Here is a 26770-nt window from a genome sequence, read left to right as displayed (position 1 = left end):
AGGAGGGTAATCAGCCCGAAATTACGGACAGGTGCGCAAATGGCGGGTGAGAAAACCCGCCACCTGCTGGCGGACACGCGACGTGACAGTACCCCCCCCTCAATGGACGCCTCCCGGCGGACTACCCGGCTTGGATGGATGTGTAGCGTGGAAGTCGCGCAAAAGGGATGGATCAAGGATCCAGGAGCGAGGCACCCACTGCCGCTCCTCAGGCCCGTAGCCCTCCCAGTCGACCAGATACTGGAACCCCTTTCCCCTGCGCCGAGAGTCCAGGATGGCACGAACCGTGTACACCGGGTCACCGTCGACGACCCGCGGAGGGGGCGGCGGCGTGGGAGGAGGAGCCAAGTCACTGGAAGACACGGGTTTGAGTAGGGAGACGTGGAAGACGGGGTGAACCTTCATGGTGGGCGGCAGCCGGAGCCTGACTGCAGACGGACTGATGACGGCCTCGACCTCGAACGGTCCAGTAAATCGGGGTCCCAGTTTCGTAGACGTGCCGGCCAGCCGAAGATCCCTAGTCGCCAGCCACACCTTCTGTCCTACCACGTATGAAGGAGCCGGGCGCCGGCGACGATCCGCGATCCGCTGGTTCCTGGCCGCCGTGCGGGACAACGCAGCCCGGGCCTCCTTCCACACGCGATGGGCCCGCTTGAGGTGGTGCTGCACAGAGGGGACCTCCACCTGCCCCTCCTGGGACGGGAACAGCGGCGGCTGGTACCCGTAGGCGGCCATGAAGGGGGACCTACCAGTGGCAGAAGAGACGAGGGTGTTGTGCGCGTACTCCACCCAGGGTAAGTGGTCGACCCAGGATGAGGGACGGTGAAGGCACACACAGCGGAGGGCCGCCCCCAGATCCTGGTTGGCACGCTCGGCTTGTCCATTGGACTGGGGGTGGTACCCCGAGGTCAGACTGGCCGTGGCCCCGAGGGACCGGCAGAACTGCTTCCAGACGCGGGATACGAACTGGGGCCCCCGGTCCGAGACAATGTCCAGTGGAATGCCGTGGAGACGGAAGACGTGTTCGACAAGGAGGTCGGCGGTCTCCAGCGCCGACGGCAACCTGGACAAAGGAACAAAATGAGCCGCCTTGGAGAAGCGGTCCACGATCGTGAGTACGACAGTTCGACCCCGGGAAGGCGGGAGACCCGTGACGAAGTCCAGGGCGATGTGGGACCACGGGCGAGGAGGAATGGGCAACGGCTGGAGCAGTCCCGCCGGCGGCTGATGGGACGACTTGCCGCAGGCGCAGGAGGTGCAGGCCTTGACGAACTCCGTCACGTCGTTGCGGAGCTCCGGCCACCAGAAACGCTGGGCGACGAGCTGCACAGTCCGGTTCACCCCGGGATGACACGCCACCTTGGACCCATGTCCCCACTGCAGAACTTCAGATCGTAAGGGAGGAGGTACGAATAGCCTCCCTGCTGGGCACTCCGTCGGCACCTGAACCCCCTCCAGGGCTGCCTGGATCCGCTGCTCAACCTCCCACTGGACGGCCCCCACGACGCACCGGGCCGGAAGGATGGTCTCCGGGGATCGATCCCTCCCCGCAGGCTCGTGGAGACGGGAGAGGGCGTCGGGCTTGGTGTTCTTAGACCCGGGAGAGTAGGTGAGGATGAAGTCGAACCTGGTAAGGAAGAGGGCCCACCGGGCCTGACGGGCGTTCAGTCTTTTGGCGGAGCGGAGGTAGGCGAGGTTCTTATGATCCGTGTAGACCGTAAAGGGTTCCTTTGCCCCCTCGAGCCAGTGCCGCCACTCCTGCAAGGCGGTCACAACTGCCAACAGTTCACGGTTGCCCACGTCGTAATTGGACTCAGCGGCACTGAGTCGACGGGAGAAGAAGGCGCAGGGGTGCAACTTCTGGTCGACCGGAGAGCGCTGGGACAGCACAGCCCCCACCCCCGAATCCGAGGCGTCCACCTCCACGATAAAGGGGAGATCAGGATCAGGGTGCTGTAGTACGGGGGGACTGGTGAACGCCGCCTTCAGGTTTGCGAACGCCGCATCCGCGGTCGAATCCCACTTAAATGGGGTTTTGATGGACGTAAGGCGGGTTAAGGGGAGCGCCTTCTGACTATAACTGCGGATAAAGCGTCGGTAGAAGTTGGCGAACCCCAGAAAGCGCTGCAGTTCCTTTCGATTGGACGGAACCGGCCAGTTAGTGACTGCACGCGTCTTAATGGGGTCCGCCCTTAACCTGCCCTGTTCAATAATGAACCCTAGGAAGGAGATGACGGGGACATGGAATTCACACTTTTCTGCCTTGACGAAGAGCCGGTTCTCCAGTAGACGTTGTAGCACCAGCCTAACGTGTTGCTGGTGCTCGTGTAGTGACTGGGAAAAAATTAAAATATCGTCAAGGTAAACGAAACAAAAGATGTTTATCATGTCCCTTAGCACATCATTAATTAGATTTTGAAAAACGGCAGGGGCGTTGGTGAGCCCAAAAGGCATAACCAGGTATTCAAAATGACCCAGAGGGGTCTTAAAAGCCGTCTTCCACTCGTCACCCTCCCGGATGCGAATCAAGTGGTAAGCGCTGCGCAAGTCTAATTTGGAGAAAATGGTGGCTGACTGCAATGGGGCGAAGGCGGAGTCCAGCAAGGGTAGCGGGTATCTATTCTTAATTGTTATCTCGTTTAATCCCCGATAGTCTACGCAGGGTCGCAGGGTCTTGTCTTTCTTCCCTACGAAGAAAAAACCCGCCCCTAACGGTGAACGCGATGGTCTAATAAGACCTGCGGCGAGCGAGCTGTTGATGTACTCCGTCAATGCCTCGCGCTCGGGTTGGGACACCTGATACAGCCGCGAGGTCGGCAACGGAGCGCCCGCCTGCAGGTCTATAGCACAATCGTAGGGGCGGTGTGGGGGCAAAGAGTGGGCACGATCCTCGCTGAACACCTCCTTTAGATCCCGATAGCAATCCGGCACTCCGTCAAGGCAGATCTCCTCGGGGGGCGTGACACGTTCATGCTTCCCGACGGCCGATTGAAGACAGTGCTGGTAACAATATGGGCTCCAGCTGTCTATCGCTGGGCGCGCCCAGGAAATCACGGGATTGTGTGTCTTCAGCCAGGGTAACCCGAGAACGATCGGGGCATTGCGAGACGGCATTAGGTAAAAACGGCGATGTTCGACATGGTTGCCGGACAGTAGAAGTTTCAACGGCTCCGTCCTATGCGTAACTACCGCCAGGAGGCGCCCATCAAGATCACAAACCCGCTTCCTATCTATCAACCTCTCCACGGAACAACCCAGCTCGGATGCGAGATCGGTGTCCATTATACAGTCATCAGCCCCCGAGTCAACCAGAGCCCGAACCCGCCACGACCGGGACCCCGTTAATATCTCCCCCTCGAGTTCGAGTCTGTTGGGGTGTCCAGGCCGCGAGTCGACTCGCCTAGACTCGAAGGGGGGCGCGCGCGGTCGTGACTCACAGTACTCCTGGTGGGCAGGGGGTGACGACCCCGGATGGCTGGTTGCGGCGTGAGGAGATGGTGGAACGCCGTCAGTCGTCGCTCGGTCGCTGAAACAACGCTTTCTTTCCTCCGCACCAGCGTCCCTGCCTCCCAGCTGCACCTGTTCCTCCGTGGGTGTTCGTCGGAACTGGGACCGATCACCTCCACGCTCCCGGCTTCGCTCCCTCAGGCGATTGTCCATGAGGAGGGAGAGGTCGATTAATTCCTCCAGGTTGGTGCTGTGGTCGCGGGTCGCCAGCTCGTCCTTGAGTTGAGGGTTTAGCCCGCGGCGAAACAGGCCACACAGCGCCCGATCATCGTATCCACTCTGGGCGGCCAGGATCCGGAACTCGATGGAGTAATCCGCTACCGATCGCTCTCCCTGGCGGAGGGCGAGTAGCCGGCCCTCTGCCTCTCTGCCTCGCACGGGATGATGGAACACCCGGCGGAACGCAGCCACGAAGTCGGGGAACGAGGTACGGAGATTCGGCTTGGCGTCACTGGTCGCAATCGCCCACGATGCCGCCGGACCTGTTAACAGACTCATGACATAAGCCACCTTGGCGGCGTCATTAGCATAGGCAGAAGGCTGTAGGTCGAATATGAGAGAGCACAGGTGGAGGAAGTGTCCACACTGCCCGTGCTCGCCCCCGTAGCGAGGGGGGTGTGGAAGCGATGGCTCCCTCGTCATAACGGGATATGAGGAGGGCGCTTCGGGAATAATAGAATGAACCCCGGGGGGAGATGGTCTCCGCTCTTCCACCCGGACCAACCGAGGTTCTAAATCATCGGACCGATGAGCCAGCATGGAGACCGCGCCACGGAGTTCCCTAATGGCTTGGCCCTGCTGACTCATCTGTTGCTCTTGTCGGGAAAGAGCGGAAAAAATTTTTTCGATGTCTGCGGGATCCATGGTGGCCGGAGAATTCTGTCACGATCTGCCCGAAGCGATAATGATCGCTCCGTGCAGAACGAAAAAATAAAGGATTGGATCCCCGGAAAACAGACAACGAAAGAATTTTCTCAAAGCAAAGAGTGTCTTTAATGACAAAAACAGAAAGAGCCCGACAGGGAAAAAACGGAAACACAAAACGCTGGTCAAATAAGGACCAGGGAAGAAATAAGGAAACAACTGAAAACGCTCGCTGAAAAACAAAGTGCGAGGAGCTACTGATTAGGCAATATCTAAGTATTCAATTTAGTGACTAACGCGAATGGCAAGAGTCAAGGCCGCAAGGCAAGAAGGCAACGAGTAATTTACAAATAGAGGAGTTAGCACGAGAGATCAATGGCACGGTGAGGAATTCTCCGGCAGTGGGAGAACTGCCGGAGTCTCATTAATATAGGAGGGTAATCAGCCCGAAATTACGGACAGGTGCGCAAATGGCGGGTGAGAAAACCCGCCACCTGCTGGCGGACACGCGACGTGACAAGGACCTTAATACGAAAGAAAATGGGAATAGTCCAGCCTAATGCTGGTATACTGTTTCAAAAGTTGAATGTAGCAATAAGTGAAGCATCAGTTAAGAAGTGTGGAAGAACTCAAGCAGAAGAACTCAATAGGGCAATAACGGGACAGTCTGTTGGGTGAAGAGAGCATAGTCTTTGAAATGTCTACTGAGAACACATTAAGAGACAACATTATGGAGCAACTGATCACAGACTGACAGTCTGTATCACATTATTAACATTTGTGTCACCGCTGACCAGCGACTGATTGATTCTACACTGCATTTCCATTCAAAGCGGAAGCCGCTTGCTCAAACTTTACACAAGTGTTGTCACTTACAGTACATCCATGCAGGACTCATACAACTGCAAAACAAGTGAATTTGTTGCAAAATATACTTAGACCAGCTATCTGTTCATTGTTCGTAATTGGCTTGTCTGGATTGTTCACAAATGTACCAGGTGGAGGCCAATCTGAGCCCAAAGTAGCAAAAGAGAGAGGATAATTAATGTCCACCAAATACAAACAGTTGGTTACAAACTAATACACTCTGGATTGGGCTATGTTATTGATGTATTTATTTCTTTATTTTTTGTGAGACATGATTCTAATATTCTATTCAAACAAAGGCCACACCATTAACAGTAATGCTACTGTCAAAGAGGTTGTGCATTTAGCTAGCAAGGCATGCCTATGACCCGAAAATGCATCCTTCTTTCAGATAGTCCGGTGGTTTCAGAGCGCCTCATTATCAGCCAACATGGTATGCATGTCACGCAGAGAAAAATGGAGACCAAGGACACGGAACAAAAGTCTTAACAGCTAGCATGTGGACTAGCTGGTGTGGCTGCTTTAGAGCGACTTGTTGACTATGAGTGAGCACAAATCACAGAGAGGAGGTAGAAGAGTGACGTTAAAAATAAATAAATAGATAAATGAATAAAAAGGACAGAACTTTGAGTGGATATATTTTCTCAACTCAAAAATACACGTATATTTATGTGCAGGCATGAGAAAGATGCTTGACAAAGTATTTGGCGCAGTATTGCTGACTCAACACAAATGCCAGTATGCTGTCGTTTCAAACCCAAGGAGTCAATAAATGTATCTGATTGTATAGGTATACGATTTAGCAACAGCTAAACCAATCCCTCGCTGGCCAAACAATGAGGTTCAGCTAAAACAACCCCTCTCTGACAGTGTTTATCAAAAGTAGCGTGACTATCTTTGTGAAATATGCAGTTTACAGTATATTGGTACAGCTCTTGTACTGAATCTCACTCATGTGCTCAAGGGTAGCTAATCCTTTGTATTGTCATAATTTAGTCGCACACATTGTAGCACAAAGAATGACTGTACTTACAATTAGCGCATGCTCTCGGCCCATTGTAATGACTGTCTGGTTGATGATCCCCAGCAAAGAAACCACAATATCTTGGATGTGCTGAAATGTTTCCCCCTGCGAAAATGTAGCCACACAAAGGTTGACAATGGTCAATTAAAAGCAAACAAAAACAGAAGATAGTCTTCACATGCAGAAAATGAGCCACAATGACATTTAACAGTCATTTTATGAGTGAATCTTTGAACTGCAACAGAGTTTTACATGAATATGAAGGTAAGTGTGTGCGTGCATGTGTGTGTTTGCGTTTTTATGTGAAAATCAAATTTATTTCCTTTGGATCCCTTTGAGGTCACATTTCTCATTTGCAAAGAGGTTGAGGCAATTCTCACTTTCACAGTCTAGATTTCTGAAGTGTCATTCCTAAACCTGAAACTGAAATGTTAGTTTTGTAGTGAAGTGGGCAAAGTTTGCATTTTCCTTGTGGTACTGCTCCGGGAATTCAGAAAAAAAAAATATGAATAATATAATTAGAGAAATGATATACAGTATCTTTAAAAACAAACACCGGAAAACTGCTATTAAGAGTGCAGGTTTGTCGGCTGCTTGTGAATTTTACATTTGCAGAAATGAAGAGAGCTCTGTTTAGAAATAAAGTGTTTAAAATAAAGCTCTGATTAAAAATATGTGGTCAAATAATTCTTTAGTAGTTTCACATGTGGGAAAAATTTAGGGTTTCTGCTTGTGTGTTTCTACACAATCTTGCTATCATAAGCTGTGCCTGATCAGCCACGCCGAAAACCATGGGAGAAGCCCTAAAATAACTCTGCGCTAAGGTCCCCAAATAACAGACGTTATCTTCCAAACTTTAAAACAAAAATAACTACAAAGCAACATGGAATTTATTTTTAAAGGTGGCACATAAATCTACCACCCCCCTTTCTCCAGGCTGCCCATGTCAAACATTAGGCAGCCAATTTCACTCCTATCTCTCTCTCTCTCTCTCTCTCTCTCTCTCTCTCTCTCTCTCTCTCTCTCTCTCTCTCTCTCTCTCTCTCTCTCTCTCTCTCTCTCTCTCTCTCTCTCTCTCTCTCTCTCTCTCTCTCTCTCTCTCTCTCTCTCTCTCTCTCTCTCTCTCTCTCTCTCTCTCTCTCTCTCTCTCTCTCTCTCTCTCTCTCTCTCTCTCTCTCTCTCTCTCTCTCTCTCTCTCTCTCTCTCTCTCTCTCTCTCTCTCTCTCTCTCTCTCTCTCTCTCTCTCTCTCTCTCTCTCTCTCTCTCTCTCTCTCTCTCTCTCTCTCGTTTGCCATGGTTGCTATGCTAATAAACTAAAAAACTGAGGATAAGCAATGCAGAATATGAATGGATGAAAACAAACACCAATTTTGTGTTTTTAAAAAAAAACACGAATCTGCAAGAAAAAAAACATCACCCACAATGTACATGTGCCTTTGACTTGGTAAATGACTGTGTGTCCATTATGTCTAAAGCACGTAAACTAACCAATTATCTCTTGTGAGTAACTGCTTCAAAGAGGAGAGAGAACTATTGTTAAACATGTCATCGCATCCTTCTCTGACGGTCCAGAACTAATTTCCAGCTGGAGACAAAGGCCTTATTAATTCCAACATGGAACACTAAAGAAAACACAAACACAACAATCAATTATTTGCTCGACTGATTACATTAATTCATTTTTTTCTTTTAGCACATATTAAATTATGGTGTCTTAATACCAACGCATACAAGGGAAAACATCGCCTTTTCAAAGATAACGCTCAGATTTGCTTCTAAATTATAGATGCATATTAATAATATGCATTTATTAATGTGGTTTGAAGAACAGAGATGCATCATATGGTGTTTCTACGACTCTGTTTAGTGACACAAGAAGGGGCTAAACACTGCAAACTAAAGTTTTTATTTATTTATTAATGATTGTTTTTTTCTTTGTTTTGTTGTTTGGTGTTTTTTTTTTTTTGCACACGTTTTCACATTTTTAATTTGATACATGTGCGACGTTACAAAAAGCTGTTGCAGGGTCAACAAAAGAAACAATTGAGGAATGGTCAAAAACAGCCCTCATACAGGATAGTAAATCCGTACACTCCAGTTGGTAGCTAGGGTCCGCATCTTACATTCACAGCGCAAGCTAGTGGTTTCTTATCATCTTTAATTGGCAATTGAATTTGATTTTGGGATGGTATTGTGTTGATGATGGGAGCTATTTGATGTGATGGCAATAAAAACTGTGATGAAGCCAAGCCGAACAGTCAAGAGGACGCCACACCACCATGCACTGCTAGGGTCGCCCAAAAAAAAACAAAAACAAAAAACCTGCCAAAGGCTTTTTTCCCCATATTATTATTTGGAAAAATAATTGAGCCATGAGTCATAACTGTTATAGCCCAAAATATTAGTATTTCTACATGCTGTGTCATTTTCACACTCTGCCATCTTCCACTTTCAGTTTACCCTCAACCCAATGCAAATCCATCTAATCACCATTAATTACATGTCTTTGCTCTCCCCCTTGAGTGTGTATGTGCTTGTAAGCTGCTGCTTGATTAGCGCACTGCACATGAATAGAAATGGAAAAGCCAAAACCTTTCCTTCTTGAAAGACTCGACAGGTTGTCAAAAACCCAGTGGAGCAATTAGAAAGGATAAAACGTGGCTGCATACTGGTGAGGTGTGGATGAGTGTTGCAGCAAAACATAGAGTTGTAATAAATCAGTGCCTACTGCGCTAATCGACAAGATGATTCAGGACAGAAAAGCCTCGGGTGCGTTAGGCAAGACAATGTGAGGCAGTTATTATTGATAGAGCACATTTCACACGCAATTCAATGTGCTTTGCACAAAGACACAACATCAGCAAGTATTTAGAAAACGCAACAGTTAACGGCTTTCAGAAGCAAAGCAGAAAAAATAAAAGTAGCTGACAAAAATTGCCAGAATTGACAGTGGCATCTTTTAAACACATGAACAAAAAAACTTGCAAAAGTTAAGTAGAGAATAAAAAGTACAGTAGATTTTGAAATTAATTCAAAGAAAAAATAGTCGAGGACCCCAATCAAAGGTATGGGAAAAGAGTCGAGTTTTTAAATCCTTTAGACTGAGGACTGGCTTCAATTCTATCTGCAGCTTATTCCATTTGTGTGCAGCATTACAGCTGAATTCAACTTCTGACACCGTAATTGAATTAATTCTGGGTGATTTTAAGCGCTGCAAAATTTTGCTGGTTTGTGATGATGTTTGACATGATGGATTCTACTTTTTCACCAAAGTAGCAGGCAAATTCATTGCATGTATTTGTTGAGAGGAATTCTGGCGTTATTTGATTTGGAGGATTTGTGAGCTTGTTGACCACCACAAATAGAACATGTGTATTGTTTCGGTTCTTACTCATGATTTCAGAAAAGTGATCTTGTGTGTTTAGGTCAAAATGAATGCGGAGTTGAGTTTTTCTCCACTTAAGGCATTTTACAGCACTTTGATTTTAAAGTCACTTCTCTCATAGTGCACCTGCAAGGTGTTTTAGGTCAACAGGGAATGGTATTACTACTACCACAACTACGACTACTACTCTTTACAGTGAACACAGTTCAGAACATTTGTCTTCCAGGTGAAATTTTAGGATGCACCTGAAACGGATTTTAACCTTTACAGGTGAACCTATTTTGTCAACTATTCTAAAATGTTGAACGCGCATTCACTGCTTTTTGCACAACTTGCTGTTTTATTGACAAGGAGCTAAATGGCAACATTCACTATAGCTGCTTTTCTTTTTTTTAGTGATTGAATTGATGCCTTTTTACTTGCCTTGTTGTAAGCTCAGTGGCCACTTTCCTCTGAGAACATTCTGTCTGATCAGTTGTCAGGTGTCGTTTTTGTCTCATGATACCAAAATGAGGGCAGCGTGATGAAGGGGAATTTTCAAATACCAATCATACGTGGAAAAGGACAATTTATTGGTCAATTAATTAATCAAACATTCGTTGTGAATTTTGTGGTCCCCAGTTTAAAAACAGCAAGTTGTGCAAAAAGTATTCAATCAGGAAACAGTTCGACATGTGCATTCAAATTTAGAGAAGATTCAATTGATTTGCTCTTGAAAGGGTTTGCTGCATTTTAAGAAAAGATATCCTTTATTCGTCCCACACTGGGGAAATTTACAGCCTGCAGCAGCAAGAATGTATGTAGAAAGAAGAAAGAAGAAAGAGAAAAAAAAAACAACAAACATCTTTCAATTAAATGTAATATGAACACAAAATGGATAAATTGCAGTACTATTTACAATTTTCCTTCACATCATTTAATTATTATTATTATTATGATTGTTATTTTTTATTCATCAGCGGTAGGAACGAGCGTCGTATATCTCCTTCTTGCAGCGCGGGTGTAACAGTCTCTCGCTGAAGGAGCTACCAAGTGCTGTCAGGGCGGGCTGGAGGGGGTGGGAGGGACTGGCCATCATAGCTTTTAGCTTAGTTAGCATCCTTCTGTTGCCCACCTCCTCCAGAGTGTTTTGGATCAGATTGAAATTTCACCCAAAAGCACAATGTCGCTAATGTTTTGCGAAATCGCAAATCCTGATGTGTGGTCAACATTGAGTTCAGCCAAGCCAAAGACTCTGCTTTGGGGCAGGAGACTCACGGTTGTTGGTGGAGATGGCATTATGTGTATAGTGTGGTGTGCCGGCCATCTCAAGTACGGTACACTACAAGAGGATAAATAGATAAGAGCAATAAACACACACTTGTCATGTTCAACACTTATTAACGCGTAGGGTCTCGCACTTAGCAAAGATGCTAAAAATCATGACGTGTGTACCAGACTTGAAACACCCTTTCCAAGATAAAATAACAACTTATTAAGGATCATCATTATTGTTTTTGTAAAGACATAGAATTGACAAGGGTGTATTGGATCTCATCCGATTCTATAGGTATATCTAATATACATCTGAGTGGACAGTCTTAGCGTAGGCGTCTCACCACATTGTCTTTGCTGAGGACCTCCAGGATGTTGGTGAGCAACTCCAGGCTTTTTCTTCTCTCATCATGAGGCCCGTCCGCCATGGTGGCCAAAGCTCTGCTCAGCTCTCGCAGCATCATTGGCAACAACACATCTCGACACTCTGGAAGACGACACATGTGAATGGCAGCTTTAATCAGCAAACTATTTAAGTACTTAGTTTACTAAGTTTAGAAAAGCAAATAAAATACTAAATGTCTTTGCGAAAAGAAGAAAAGAATGAAGATTGTGCAATAATGCTACAAAAATCAGGGACTGACGCCTGTGCTCAACCTTAGTGCACAGATAGAAGAGAGACCAACGAGAAATGATGCCGCCACCCTGAAAAAAAAAAAATAAATGAACCCGAGCCTGAGAGTGTATAATGGAATGATATCAAATGTCAATTGCAGTTGCATGCATGTCTGCTGCTGTCAGATACAAAGCCAACACATCAATCACGGTAATGTTGCTACTGACCCCTTTGCTCGGATTAATCTAAATCCTTAGTTTGTTCATTCATAGTTTGTTCCCTTGGTCTCCAACACACTTTATCATCATAAATATGTCCATTAAAAAGTGAGGAAGTATATACAGTAATTACAGACCCCTTACACACCTCATTGTTGCTTAAAAGAATCATCAATAGTATTTGTAAGTTCTTTTGTTGCGGCGCCACGGCAGTAGACGGGTTAGCACATCCGCCTCACAGTGCAGCGGTCAAGGGTTCAATCCCAGGCTCCTGTGTGGAGTTTGCATGTTCTCCTCAGGCCTGCGCGGATTTGGTTTCCTCTCCCATTCCAAAAACATGCATGGTAGGTTGATTGAAAATATTCAAAATAATTCAAAATAAGGTGATTGAGAGCAGAAATGGATTTGTCTATGTGTGCCCTCTGATTGGCTGGCAAGCAGTTCAGGGTGCACCCCTTCTGTTGCCTGAAGACAGCTAAGAAAGGCTCCAGCATGCCCGCAACCCTCGTGAGGATAAAGCGGTTCAGAAAATGGATGGATGGATAGATATTTGTTGCAAATATGTGTGACGAGACGGCTTCCACGAATGATTTTTTAAGTTTCACCTTCACAGTCCATCATTCAACACATAATTTTCAAGTTGATGAGATCAAAAAAATGCTTTTTTTTTATTTGAAAGGATATTTACTCAACATACTTCAAAAGGGCTTGAACAATTTTTTCTTCTTACAATTACACCAGCTGCTGATGCACTCTATACTCTGTGTATGTAAATGAGCACAGTGGCAAGTTTGGAGATGGTCCAGAAGAATGCTGCCAAATTAATCATTAACAGCATTTGAAGCTTTCTACAAGTTAAATTAGAAATGAGCTGTAAGCAGATCAAGCCAATTAAAAGATTAACTTGAACAGTGAACACCATTGTTGTTTTAATCCACTTTGGAAGGTGTCAGAAGTCATTCATTCATTTTCCAATCCACTTATCCTCACAATGGTCGTGGGGGGGGGTTTCTGGAGCCCAACCCAGCTGTCTTCGGGCAGTAGGCGGGGGACACCCTGAACCGGTTGCCAGCCAATCGCAGGGCAGACAAGACGAACAACCATCCACACTCACACTCACACCTAGGGACAATTTTGAGTGTTCAATCAGCCTGCCATGCATGTTTTTGGAATGTGGAAAGAAACCGGAGTACACGGAGAAGACCCACACAGGCCCGGGGAGAACATTCAAACTCCACACAGGGAGGCTGGAGCTGAAATTGAACCCAGTACTTCTGCACTGTGGGGTCGACGCGCTAACCACTAGATCGCCGAGCTGCAGTTAGAAGTCATTCATATTCAATTTGATACAAATATATCATGATACCGCCGGGGCCGGCTGTTAGCATGAGGGCGATCCCACAGGAAAAAATTAAGCAATATCTTCCTGACGGAGTTTAATTATATCAACATAAAACACTTGTGTTTCATATACGTTCCCAGCATAACTATACAAGAATAATAGTTTTTCTATGGCTAAAGAAAGATGGATGTCTCCAGTGGGTTGTCCATATTTATGGGCAATTACATGCATGTTTCATGGCATAATGACAAGAAAGGCAGTCTTATTTGTAGGGGTTATAATTAGTCTAATCACAATAATAAAGCTAAGCTGAAAGTATGCAATCAACAGGAACACTGTGACTGTTGCTTTGTGCAAAATCCAACAAAGCCTCGATCCACATCGAGTCAGTCTAAAAGCGCAATACAATACTACCACGAAAAAGAAATATGTGGCATAAATTCAGGTCTCAAGGGCACGAAATGGCTCCAATCTATTTTATTTATCTACGAATGAGAATGACTTGCATAGTGTACCAAGTCCTGAATTCTCGGCCTTAAGCAACAAATTATCTGGAGCATGTGCAGATGAATACATAACATTGCATACTGCAAATGTTGCATTTTATGAACTTGAATACGTTAAATGCACAAAGTGCATCTATAATCAACACAATCGAATAGTTGCATATCAAATGATAAATTGACTAAAGTTGTGTGACATAATTGTGAGGAAAACCATTTTCTCTGATTTTTTTCATCTGAATCTCTGCTCTTTACAAATTGGAGCCACCCACACAGACCGATAGAAACTAGATACACCCATTAAAAGCTCATCTGGGCTAATGCTTGTCAGGTCCATTATTAACTGAACTCAGACTGCTTGTTTCCAAGCCCTTGGAGGCAGCAAGTGTGTGTCACAAGATGATCCACGTGCCTTCGAGCATTGATCGAGTTCAACAATAAGAACAAGAAGAAAGTATTGAGTGAAAAGGAAATTCTACAGGGTGAGTTTTCTTGAAAAAGCCTTCTCAAGAGCAGTTTCATTCTGTTGTTGTGATAGTTAATATGCTCACAGGAACACCTGCTAGATCACTGAAAAATTAATATGCATTGATAGGCATGCAGTATATAGACATTGTAGCAACCACAAATGCCCTCCGAGAACTCTGACATTTGAATTTTGCGCCGTGAGACTGATCAGCCAATCGGCGGCCCCCGCTGCCGCTCGCTACCAACCAATCACAGCCCCCGGGTGGGCTGGACGTTTGTTTACACTAACGTCCGCTTTGCTGGTATATAAATGATCGTATGTTTGCTAAAATAAAAAACAGTGTACCATCGCTCTTCGAGTACTTCACTTCACTTCGCCGGGCCGTCGCTCCTTACAACTGGTGACCCTTCGCCGTTCTCAACACGCAACGTTCGAGACTCAAAATGTCGACAACTCCACCGCCGCAGACGCCGTCCGACAACAACCTCACAATCCACGCCGTCTCGGTGAAACTGCCGCCTTTCAGCACTCAGGAACCCGTTTCCTGGTTTTGCCGGGCCGAAGTACAATTCCGCCTCTGGAAAGTCACAGATCCGAGAACAAAAGCGGACTACGTCTTAGAAGCCATCCCCGACGGCGTTTTCCAGCACGTTTCGGCATGGTTGGACCAGCAAGACGACGAAATCACGTACGACTCGTTGAAAGATCACCTGCTGAAAGAGTATACTCTTACCGTCAGCGCCCGCGCCAAACGACTGCTCGCGATGCCCAGTCAGGATCTAGGCGACCGCACAGCTCTCAGTTTGTGGAATGAGATGCAGTCACTCGCCCGACTACCCGGCGCCGATCCGTCTACTGGCCAGCCTCGCAAAGTCGACCTCATGCGCAAACTATGGCTACAGTCCATCCCGTCCTCAGTTCGCGCCGCCCTCCACGACGCAAATACGCTGTCGATGTCCGCACTAGTCGCCAAAGCCGATGACCTGATTACCGCGACCAGAGCCGCCGAGAAGTCGACGCCGGTCGCCGCCGCCTGCAGCGCGCTAGCCCCGCCCAAGGTGGATGCAGACATCAATGCCGTACGCCACCGGCCAGGCCCACCGCATGATCGCGGTCAAGCTCCGCCCCAGAACCTGTGGTCCCGCGGCTACATGCTACCGTCTGGTATTTGCAGCTACCATAACAAGTTCGGCAGAGACGCGAGAAACTGCTTCCCGAACTGCAAGTTCTCAAAAAACGCGACAGCCACCTGCCGACAGTAACGCCGGCGGCGTGGCGCCCTTATCACAGTTATGTTTGTACGATCGCCAACCCGAACCAGGGGTTCTACGTCACCGATGCCATCTCCAATCGCGAATTCCTGGTCGACACCGGAGCATGCCGCTCCATCTACCCCGCCACAGACCAAAACCGACGTCACAACCAGCCATGCCAAGTCAAACTCGTGGCCGCCAATGGTACGCCCATCGCCACGTATGGATGCCGCCGCATCCACATCAAGATCGCCAACCGCCGATACGCCTGGGACTTCATTGTCGCTGACGTGAGGACACCACTGCTCGGAGCCGATTTCCTCGGGCACCATAACCTACTGGTCGATGTCGGCAACCGAAGAATGCTGAATCTCCAATCGTTCCAGTCCTCCGACCTCGTCGCCCGGGTCCAAGAAAACGTCAACGCCTGTACAATCACAACCAACGACCCATACGAGCACCTACTAACCGAGTACGCCGACGTCTTCAAACCCGAACATCACCAGACACCGGGAAAAGAAGAAAGCATCCAGTCCATGGGCATCACCGCTGCACATGGTAAAAAAGACTGACAGTTCATGGCGGCCGTGTGGAGACTACCACCTGCTGAATGTGAAGACGGAACCGGATCACTATCCCCTACCCAACATCGCGGACATCACCAACGAGTTGGACGGCGCCAGATACTTCACGAAACTGGACCACTTGAAAGGTTATTTTCAAGTTCCCGTCCACGAGCCCGACGTCCCCAAAACAGCGATCATCACGCCGTTCGGCTCCTACGTCTTCTACTACTCAACGTTCGGTCTTCGCAACTCCGGCGCCACCTTTCAACGCCTCATGGACAGCATCCTCGGCGAACTGTCGTACTGTGTATGTTACATCGACGACATACTCATCCATTCGAAGACGAAGGCAGAACATCACGACCACGTCCGAAACGTCCTCCAACTGCTCCGCGACAACGGCTTGGTAGTACGACGAGACAAGTGCGTTTTCGGCGCGTCGAAAGTAGAATTCCTCGGTTACGAAATCGACGTTTCCGGAGTCCGCCCCCTGCCCGCTAAAGTTGACACCATCCACAAGTTCCCTACGCCGAAAACGATCAAGACTCTCCAAGAGTTCACTGGGATGGTGAACTATTACCATCGTTTCCTGCCTCGCCTCGCCCACGTCATGGCCCCGCTATACAATGCGCTCAGCGGCAACCCGAAACACCTGAAATGGACCCCCGCCCAGAGCAAATCGTTCGAAGCTACAAAAGCCGCCCTCGCCAAGGCCGCGACATTGACATTCCCGAAGCCGGCGGCTCCGCTTCAACTGACGACCGATGCAAGTAACGTTGCTGTAGGAGGTGTGGTGGAGCAGGTCATCAACGGTATCCCGCAGCCTCTGGGATTCTTCAGTCAGAAGTTACGCCAAACTGAAACCCGATACAGTACGTTCGACGGCGAACTTCTCGCCGTATACCTGGCTGTGCGACATTTCCGCCACCTGCTGGAAGGAACGCCGTTCAAGATCCGTACCGACCACCGCCCCCTCGTACACGCCTTCACCAAACCTGGGGACCCGTGGTCCGCCCGTCAGCAGCGTCATCTCTCCGCCATCGCAGAATTCGGATGCGAGATAGAGTACGTCCCTGGTGAAAAGAATCCAGTAGCCGACGCCCTGTCACGAGTGGAAATCGACGCCGTCCATCTTGGCGTCGACTACGGAGCCATCGCCGACGCCCAAGTGGCTGATCAGAAAGGCACCGCTGACTATCGTCAGTCCGTCACGGGCCTGAGATGGGAAGACGTACCGTTTGGCGACGACGGACGCACCTTACTCTGCGATGTGAGCAGGCAACGCCCTCGGCCACTCATCCCGAAAACGCTCCAACGTCAAATGTTCGATATCATCCATGGTTTATCACAACCGTCTGGAAGATCAACCGCCAAACTGATGACCGAGAAGTTTGTATGGCATGGGATCAACAAAGACGTACGAGCCTGGGCTCGCAACTGCCTCCAATGCCAAGCCAGTAAGATCGGCCAACATACAGAATCCGGTATCGGCCAGTTTCCACAACCCCGACGTCGCTTCGGCCATCTTCACGTCGACATAGTTGGACCGCTGCCACCTTCAGACGGCTACCAGTATCTCTTCACGTCCACCGAGCGGTCGACTCGATGGCCTGAGGCGATCCCAATGAAAGGAGCCACTGCACAAGACTGCGCCGCCGCCCTTCTCCAAGGCTGGGTCAGCAGATTCGGAGTTCCTGACGATATCACCTCCGACCGAGGTTCTTCATTCACGTCACAGCTCTGGACCGCCCTTGGTCAGCTCATGGGAATGACTGTGCATCATACGACTGCTTTCAACCCCGCCGCCAACGGAATGGCCGAGCGCACTCACCGCACGTTGAAGGCAGCGCTCATGGCCCGCTGCACCGGACCAGACTGGAGTGCCCAATTGCCCTGGGTACTTCTCGGAATGCGGACGACTCCGAAAGAAGGTCTCGGTGTCTCCTCAGCCGAGATGGTATTCGGTGAAACCATCGCCGTTCCCGGGGAGTTCTTCCCGTCCAGCCAAGACGCCGCCGACTCCACAGCCTATCTCGCCGATCTCCGACGCACCGTCGGAAAGTACCGACCCGTACTCCAGACCTACCAAGACCAGCGCAGCAGACGAGTACCGAAGTCGCTGTTAACCTGTACTCACGTTTTCGTAAGGAACGACGCCCACCGCCCGCCTCTAACTCGACCATACCGCGGCCCGTACGCCGTGGAGCAACCTAACGACAAGGCCTACCGCCTCAACATCCATGGTCGACAGGATTGGGTCTCAATCGACCGCCTGAAACCGGCCTACCACGACGACGACGAACCCGCGCCGCTGACCATCACTCGAGCCGGACGCGCCGTCCGCCCGACCGCCTGCACACCCAACCATGAACTTTCATTACCATCCTAATACGGACTCTAGGACTCAGCCTGCTAAGGACTTTCTAACAGGGGAGTATTTGTAGCAACCACAAATGCCCTCCGAGAACTCTGACATTTGAATTTCGCGCCGTGAGACTGATCAGCCAATCGGCGGCCCCCGCTGCCGCTCGCTACCAACCAATCACAGCCCCCGGGTGGGCTGGACGTTTGTTTACACTAACGTCCGCTTTGCTGGTATATAAATGATCGTATGTTTGCTAAAATAAAAAACAGTGTACCACCGCTCTTCGAGTACTTCACTTCACTTCGCCGGGCCGTCGCTCCTTACAACATCCATCCATCCATTTTCCGATCCGCTTATCCTCACAGAGGTCGCGGGGGGTGCTGGAGCCTATCCCAGCTGTCTTTGGGCAGTAGGCGGGGGACACTCTGAAGCGGTTGCCAGCCAAAAGGAGGGCACACAGAGACGAACAACCAAACTGGAGTATTCGGAGAAAGTCAACGCAGGCACAGGGAGAATATGCAAACTCCATACCGGAAGGCCGGAGCCGGATTTGAACCCTGCACCGCTGCACTGTGAGCCCACCCACAGCAAAGAGACATCCAAGTTAAATACATTAAAATAAATTTGCATCATGAATCATCAATACATTCTTCCATATTCTATCGAGCTCCTACTCGGTAAGCAGGAGCAGATTCCAGCTTTGGGTGAGAGGAGGGGTACACCCTAGAATGGTCGTCAGTCAACAGGCACGTTATTATTTATAGACAAACAACTACTCTCGTATGCACACATATGGACAATTTAGAATCTTGAATTACACTACCATGCGTGTTTTAGTATTGTGGGAAGACGCTGGAGAAGGTGCAGAAAATTCATGCAGACACAGACATGATACCACCCCGTGGGTAAATGTTTTTCATTTACTGGTATGTATTTTTTAACACGTTGTTCAAGTTGCTTAACAATGCAGTACACCTTGGACTGGTTAGCCAATGAAAAAATACATGTTCACTAATCTGAGCTAATGCACTGTACGACCAATCAGAGGTGTACACAACTATGATGTGAATCCTAGTCAAGGATGGGGAACATTTACTGAATTGAAAAAAAATGGCTTACAATTGTGTTTCGTTCATTCATTCATTCATTCATTCATCTTCTGAACCGCTTGATCCTCACTAGGATCGCGGGGGGTGCTGGAGCCTATCCCAGCTGTCTTCGGGCAGTAGGCGGAGGACACCCTGAATCGGTTGCCAGCCAATCGCAGGGCACACAGAAACGAACAACCATTCGCACTCACAGTCACACCTAGGGACAATTTAGAGTGTTCAATCAGCCTGCCACGCATGTTTTTGAAATGTGGGAGGAAACCGGAGCACCCGGAGAAAACCCACGCAGGCCTGGGGAGAACATGCAAACTCCACACAGGGAGGCCGGAGCTGGAATCGAACCCGGTACCTCTGCACTGTGAAGCCGACGTGCTAACCACTGGACTATCGGGCCGCTCAATTGTGTTTCGATGAGATAAAAATGAACAACACACTGTCACTGAAGAAGCGGCAGATTTTTTAAAGTGCATCCACTCCATTCGTTCTAATCATAAAAGGTATAGCGCAGTTATTATTTTGCTGGGAAGAGACCCAGACACACTTGAAAAATCTGTCATAAAAATAAATGGATCATCCCCCCCGAGTGACGGAGATAACAAAGGCAACATTTTTTGTGCAGGACTCACAATTAATGTGCCTGCCTTCGGTGAAGAGCTCGATGCTTCGTAAATCAACTCGCATGAGAATTTCTCTCCCCGGTGGAATCTAGATTCACGCTTTCCGCATGTTCATCATTTAACAAAATCAACTCAGGTGACAGTTTCCTAAATGAGACAACTGAGTAAAGTCTGGGTTGAGCTGAAAGGATTTGCTCGCACTTTTTTTTTTTATTTGTAGTGAGATGTCATACACAATCAAGACTGAAAGCATAAATAAAATCCACATTCAAGTGTTAAAGTGCTGGCCGATCAAAGAGTACATCTAGAAAAGTGCTACGCTGTAGAAATATTAATGCACATCCAAAGTGTGCGAGGAACATTGTGCTTCTGAAAGGCCTTGACACTGCTGGTTTTGTAGCTGCAATACATTTTAAGTGTGACTTGCGTTTCTTTTTGTGTGATCTCTCTCAAACGAATGACTATCAGTCACCATACATAAAGCTTCTTCTGATGTGGAAAAGTAGTGTGAAAAAGCCTTGTCACTCAGGGTAGAAGATAAGTAATTTGGACACCCCGAAAAGAGTTGAAAGCGAGAATCGATTGCAACTGGAATCGGAACGAGATGCCCAATCTGTCAAGTTCAAACCATTCCCCGTCCTATACGTGATTAATCAAGAAGAATTTAAAACAGTCACTCTTAAATACTTTGTGATTGATTAATTGATTTCAACATCCTGATCTTAAGGCATATACTGTATTAGCATCTTTCTTGCCAGAAACAATCAAGGATGTGCTGCTTCACACAAAAAATTGCTCTCTCATTGGCTTGCTCCAGCTGCACCGTGGCCCGATGGGCTTTTAGTCAGGTAAACAACAGGTAAACAGTGTGCACCTTCAAGGTCACATTCTATAAGGGAGCCTTTTGAAGTGATTCATGTAGAGTCCCACTTCAGCGGATCATATACTGTACACCAGGGGTGCCCATTAGGTCGATCCTGATCTACCAGTAGATCTAAGACAGGTCCCAAGTAGATCCGAGGAGTGTAGAGGAAAAACACACACACACACAACCATTTGTGTGTCTTTGTACATGTTTGTAATGTTTTTTTTGGTGTGTGAATGTATGCTGCACCCTAATCATCCTATCAGTCTCATTTTCACACAAAAAAAAAACATTTAAAATAAAATAAAGCAGGTAAATCTTGAATTTACGGTGGCGCGTGATTACGTCACCGGAAGTTGTTAGTGCTCAGCAGTCTGCAATTGCAGCTTGTGATCAGAGCTGTTGCACTCTATCTTTTCTCGTCATTATTCTCATTCAGAGTTTGCTCCATGTACAATTCACCGAGGGCACGGGCAAAGAATAGGAATCTAGGAGGGCCCTGGGGAGCACTTTAAAACGGTACGTGTGAGCTACGATAGTTAACAGGCTGCAATAGTGCATCGCATGCCTCAGTTTCAGGCTGTTTCTCATCATGGTGTGTGTGTGTGCGTGTGTGTGTGTGTGTGTGTGTGTGTGTGTGTGTGTGTGTGTGTGTGTGTGTGTGTGTGTGTGTGTGTGTGTGTGTGTGTGTGTGTGTGTGTGTGTGTGTGTGTGTGTGTGTGTGTGTGTGCGTGCGCGCGCGCCAGTAAGGGTAGATCTCGGGAGGTTAGTTGATCGAAAAGTAAATCTTTTCAGCACCCCTGCTGTACACTACTAACCCTAAAAACATTCTTCTTCAAATAAAACTTAATTCCTGGTCCAATCCACTCCAAATGACTTTCTGCTAGCTTCGCAATACTTTGAATACCTTTATTCTACTTTTATGCACATTTCCTTTTTCTTGGTCTTGATGCACTCTTGTAAATATCCCCTTAGCAAACACGACATAATGTACAACAGCACAAAATCTTACTGAGAGGTATCACTAACATTCCGTCCCTCTCAAGCAGTTGAACAAGGTATCCGCGTCTAAAAATCTGTCACTCCGCAGTGCAGTTCTACACCACTACACGAAACCACAATATTGAACAAGTAACACTTAGAGGTTATGCCCTGGGAGCATACTACAAACACTGATGCTGTGAGTGAGGACCGTTCTGAAGACCCAGAGCAATATGCCTCAGTCGTCATGTAATACATCAATCGGTACAATCGTCAGGATTTTGGGAGCGCGAGCACCCATCCAATCACACGTTGGAGCGAATATCAAGTTCAACTTTATTGTCAAATGTATGTCTATTCATATAACTTCTTTATTTACCTATAAAGGAGCAACTTTGAAAACATGCAATTAAATATTTGAAAAGGTTTTCATGAAACACTGAGCCCAGGTAAATCCTTCATGGCAGAAAGCAGAGAAGTTGGATGGTGACACTGTCTAGTATATTAATGGTGGTTGTGAGACTAAACAGTTACATAAATATATATCTCCGTTTCACAAAGATAATTTGACCCATCATAACCCTGTATAATTGGATACGGTTGAGATAACGGAGTTCAGTTCTCTAAAATGTGTGTAAAACGGAAAAACAAAAAACGTTATTTGTCTTTTTATGCCACCAGATGAACCCAAATGGTATAATATAAAACCAATCTACTGCAGTTTGCATTACATTAGAATTTCATGATTATTTTGTTTCTTTGTGACCTTTAAACAAGAACAGACTTTTTTTCCCAAAGACCTGGTCTTTTTTGGGGGGGACAATACTCATACGTGATTTCTGATCACATGATCGGATAAGACATCTTCAACCTGTTCCTCGTTCATTCATCTGTGTCCACCTCTTTCCAATCCATGCAACTGTGCCTTTCGCCAAGCAAAACACAGTAACCCGTCTGAATGACTCCATCCCTTTCCACACAGCTCAAAAGTTGTGATGAAATGCTTTTGGGAAGGTTGTCATGCCACAAAATGTCTATTAATGCAGTCCTGGCCACATTGGACCCCCTCCAGTTTACTTATCATCAGAATCGCTCCGTTGCCAATGTCATCAACACAATCATTCAAGCATCCCTCACACACCTCGAAAAAAAGACAGTTGCATTCAAATACTGTTTATTGATGACAGCTCAGCATTCATGAAGCATGACCGTCCCGAGCAGGCTGGCGTGGAAACGGCTTACCCTCTGACTGACCCTATTCACGCCTTTGCAAATGAGTTCTGGACTTCCTCACTGAGAGCTCAGAAAGTCATAGGTGGCACCGGGATATCAGGCAAAAACAACAACAACACAGTGAGCATAAGAACATCCCCTGAGCTGTGGGCTCAGCACTCTCTTGTCGTCCGGGATGACAATGCCATCATCAAATTTGCTGATGACACGACAGTCACGGGCCTGATCACCGGTGTCGAAGAGGCAGGAAAAGAGGTGCCTCAGCTGGTGTCCAGGTGCCATGAAAATAATCTCACTTGATGCTAAATGATGAAGACTAAAGAGATCATTTACGACCCAAGGTAGCAGGAAAAGGAACTTGCACCACTTGTCATCATTGAGACTCAGACAAGAATGGAAACTTTTAAACTCCTCAGTCGTTCCCCATTCGTGCTGACCTTACAATGACTTTTTTTTTCTCTAGATCACAGTTGGAGCTGCAGCCACTGGGTGTGTAAATTACTTCCTCATTTCCCATTCATGCTGGACAGTCTGTTGTCTCTCTTTTGTCTCTTCACATTTGTTTCTTCTATACACCTTGTGTCTTGTTCCAACATTTACTTTTATGATCCCTGAAACATTTTCAGACACACCTCTCCTGAGGTTGTGAACATCCTGCCGACATTATTTGTCAGGGTTAACAGACCTAAACCGCAGTCTAGAGGCTGAGTGCAAACTGTTGAAGTAGTAGTAATGTGGCAAAGCTGGAGTTGAACAGTCAATTATATCGTTGATATAATTTCAGTGCGGCTCAGCAGTACCCAAGCATGGAAACAAATAAAATCAAATGTTTGCCATTAGCCGTGCAGTTGTGTTACTTTAAAGTAAAGTGAAGTATGGCTACAAATGCTACAATAAGTGCTGTTACTTGTTGGTGTGTGCCGTGATGAATAATGTTTTGGTTAGCACTTGGTTCTTGTCAATGCCTTATTGGACATTTTGGGGATGAAAATGAAACTTCACTTTGCGTTGCCACCCTCGTTCTTAACCCAGTGTCACGGTCATGCTTGTTAAGGCTGGTGGCAAAAGTACCCTCGAACGAGGGTATGTATCAGGGACATCACTTATCAACGTTGAGTATGCACAAAACTGAACCTGAAAGATGCGTACACAACTTGTTCAATGATGCTTCTCATGCCTTTTACAAGTATCCTCTTGAGAAAAGTAGTTTTGATGTATTTGTGTGTGGTGTGCACATAGGTGCGGGGAAGTGAAGAGGGTGGCTGTGCATTCCATGAGCGACCAACTCCAGGTGACTCTTGCTTTTATCTGTCCCAAATGGAGGAAAACTAAGGAAACATGAATCCACTTCATTTCAGTTTATCATTGCTTTTGCGTGTGCTATATTTGGTTGGCCAGACTGAATAGTGAGTGCTTTTCTGGATCGCCTCAGCCATATCAATATCTCCATTTGTAACATATTACGCCGCACTGAAAAAAGACCATTTAATCATGCACATCGGTTGGACATGATTCAAATGTGGTCAATGGATAATTTACCCTCTACACCTCAAAATAAGAAAATAACGTGTCAATTTAAGAACTTTTAACCAGGTATAACTGATGTACACAAATTGGGTAAAGTCAAATGACTTGTATTCAGTGCAAAAATAGTTGCATTCCTGATGAGTTGTGTGTCCTTCTGCGACAATAATCCACACAGTGGCAGGTAACAACCTTTACCACTTGGCCATGGCTGCCCATGTCGTCAGCATCGCTTCCCCGCCCCCCGGCCACCTCCCCGCCTCCCACCCACACACAAAGACTTTTGGTCCTAATTTTGAAATTGTATGTATCAGGCCTTATTGAATAAAAAAATAACTAAAAATACAAAGTAGTCATCCTGAACTACTCCAAATGATGTTGCACTGACATTGAAAGCCGGCTGACATAGCCAAAGTGTGATGAGCAGCTTGTGCATTGATGAAGAAGTGAGCTAGTAGCCACAAGGATTACTGTGAATTGCACAACACATTGACCATCAACACTTCATACACACAGTACATTGCCGTTTAATTTGCTTCGTTTTGGCACAAAGACAGGCTCACACTCGAGCAGGGGCTTTCTTCCCCAATCGGTTATGAGGAAGCCACTTGGTGCATCTGCTCTGCTGTTAGAACCCTGACACTGAGCGTACACTTACGCAAGTTGTGTTGTGAACAGTCTGTTTATTAAAGGTGTGGAAAATAATCGATATTAATCGATACATCGATGCGCACGTCCGCGATGCGAGTGCATCGGCTCATTCACTGGGTACGACGCGATTGACGGGTGAAATCGCGATTCATCACGATGCATTAATGGGTATCGGTGAAATCGCGATTCATCACGATGCATTGATGGGTATCGGTAAAATCCGATTCAATCGCCGTTTTATTCATGTTAAACGTCACATATCTGCCCTTTCCTAGGCGCAATGAATGCACCATCATTGCTTTGCGTTTTGTGTTGAATACGGACGGTAGCCGTGCGTCACATACAGTCCAGTACACAACGAGCGAAACATTATGGAAGTTAGCGCACGCAGCAGCAAGGAAACTACTATATTTAATTCTGCCGCAACATTCAAATCTTATGTTTGGAAATACTACGGCTTCGAAAAGAAAGACGGAAAGCTTAATAAAACCTCCGTAATTTGCAAGGAATGTCGCACTAAGAAGCCATACAACGGCAGCACCACAAATATGCATACCCACTTAAACCGATGGCACCAGATCACCGACAAGTTTCCCTCCCGCTTCCCCGCCCAGTTCCTCGTCGGACACCGGAGAAACTCTTGGTAATCCAGGTCAGGATCAGAAAAAAATTGCCTCTTATTTTGGGAGTCCCCTTGCAACTCACTGTGACCGCGCAATGGCTATAACTAAGGCCACTGCTTATTTCATATGCAAAAACCTCCAGCCTTAGCGTGGTGGACAACGAGGGTTTCAGACAGCTCGTGCACGTTTTGGAACCCAGGTATAAAATACCAGACAGGTCTGTGTTCACTTACAAACATATTCCCGATGTGTACAACAAAGTGAGAAGTGAGATTACTGTGTCGCTGAACAGTGCGCAAAGAGTTGCACTTACAGTGGATGGGTGGACATCTTGCGCTATAGATTCATATATATATATATATATATATATATATATATATATATATATATATATATATATATATATATATATATATATATATATATATATATATATATATATATATATATGAATATTTCATATAAGACACTCAGTGAGAATAGTCTGTTTGTGTTTACACTATAGCAACAGCTGTGAGTCTCAGGTGCCAAATTGTTTACATTTTCTTTGCACAAAACCCAATTGTGAAAGGGCTTAAATAAGTTGTTTTACAAGTTCTACTCTTTATAAGGAATAAAGTGGTATCCTTTTTGTAATACCATACTGAATTCCATCTTTTTAAAAGCTTTTTTGCTTTGCTTATTTGCATCATGTTTAATTGCACAATATCGCAACAAATTGCATTGTATCGTATCGGATCGCATTGATTTGAACTTAATGTGTATCGAATCGTATCGCATCGTGACGACGGTGAAACGTATCGCATCGTATCGCCAGAAAATTCCATGTATCGTTTAAGTATCGCATCGCTGGCAGTGGATCATGATGTGTATCGAATCGTCCTCAGTGCTGAGATTCACATCCCTACTGTTTATTCGTCTGGCCTCATTCTCT

At 46.8% G+C, this 26770-nt stretch overlaps 1 protein-coding gene across 2 annotated transcripts in view; it reads right to left on the bottom strand.

The window, feature by feature from the left end:
- The window catches only part of LOC127603474 (dedicator of cytokinesis protein 2), a 119849-nt gene that overhangs the window by 44829 nt on the left and 48250 nt on the right, over window positions 1–26770 (bottom strand). For both annotated transcript variants that reach the window (XM_052069790.1, XM_052069797.1), the window contains exons 25-26: window positions 11246–11388; window positions 6272–6367 (exon numbers count right to left, since the gene is read on the bottom strand). In XM_052069790.1, the coding sequence (XP_051925750.1) occupies window positions 6272–6367; window positions 11246–11388 (239 nt within the window). The remainder of the gene's footprint in view (window positions 1–6271; window positions 6368–11245; window positions 11389–26770) is intronic.

The sequence above is a fragment of the Hippocampus zosterae genome, chromosome 1, assembly GCF_025434085.1.
Source record: "Hippocampus zosterae strain Florida chromosome 1, ASM2543408v3, whole genome shotgun sequence".
NCBI lineage: Eukaryota > Metazoa > Chordata > Actinopteri > Syngnathiformes > Syngnathidae > Hippocampus > Hippocampus zosterae.
The sequence above is the reverse complement of the archived record's forward strand: the minus strand, read 5'-3'. Positions and strand labels throughout refer to the sequence as shown.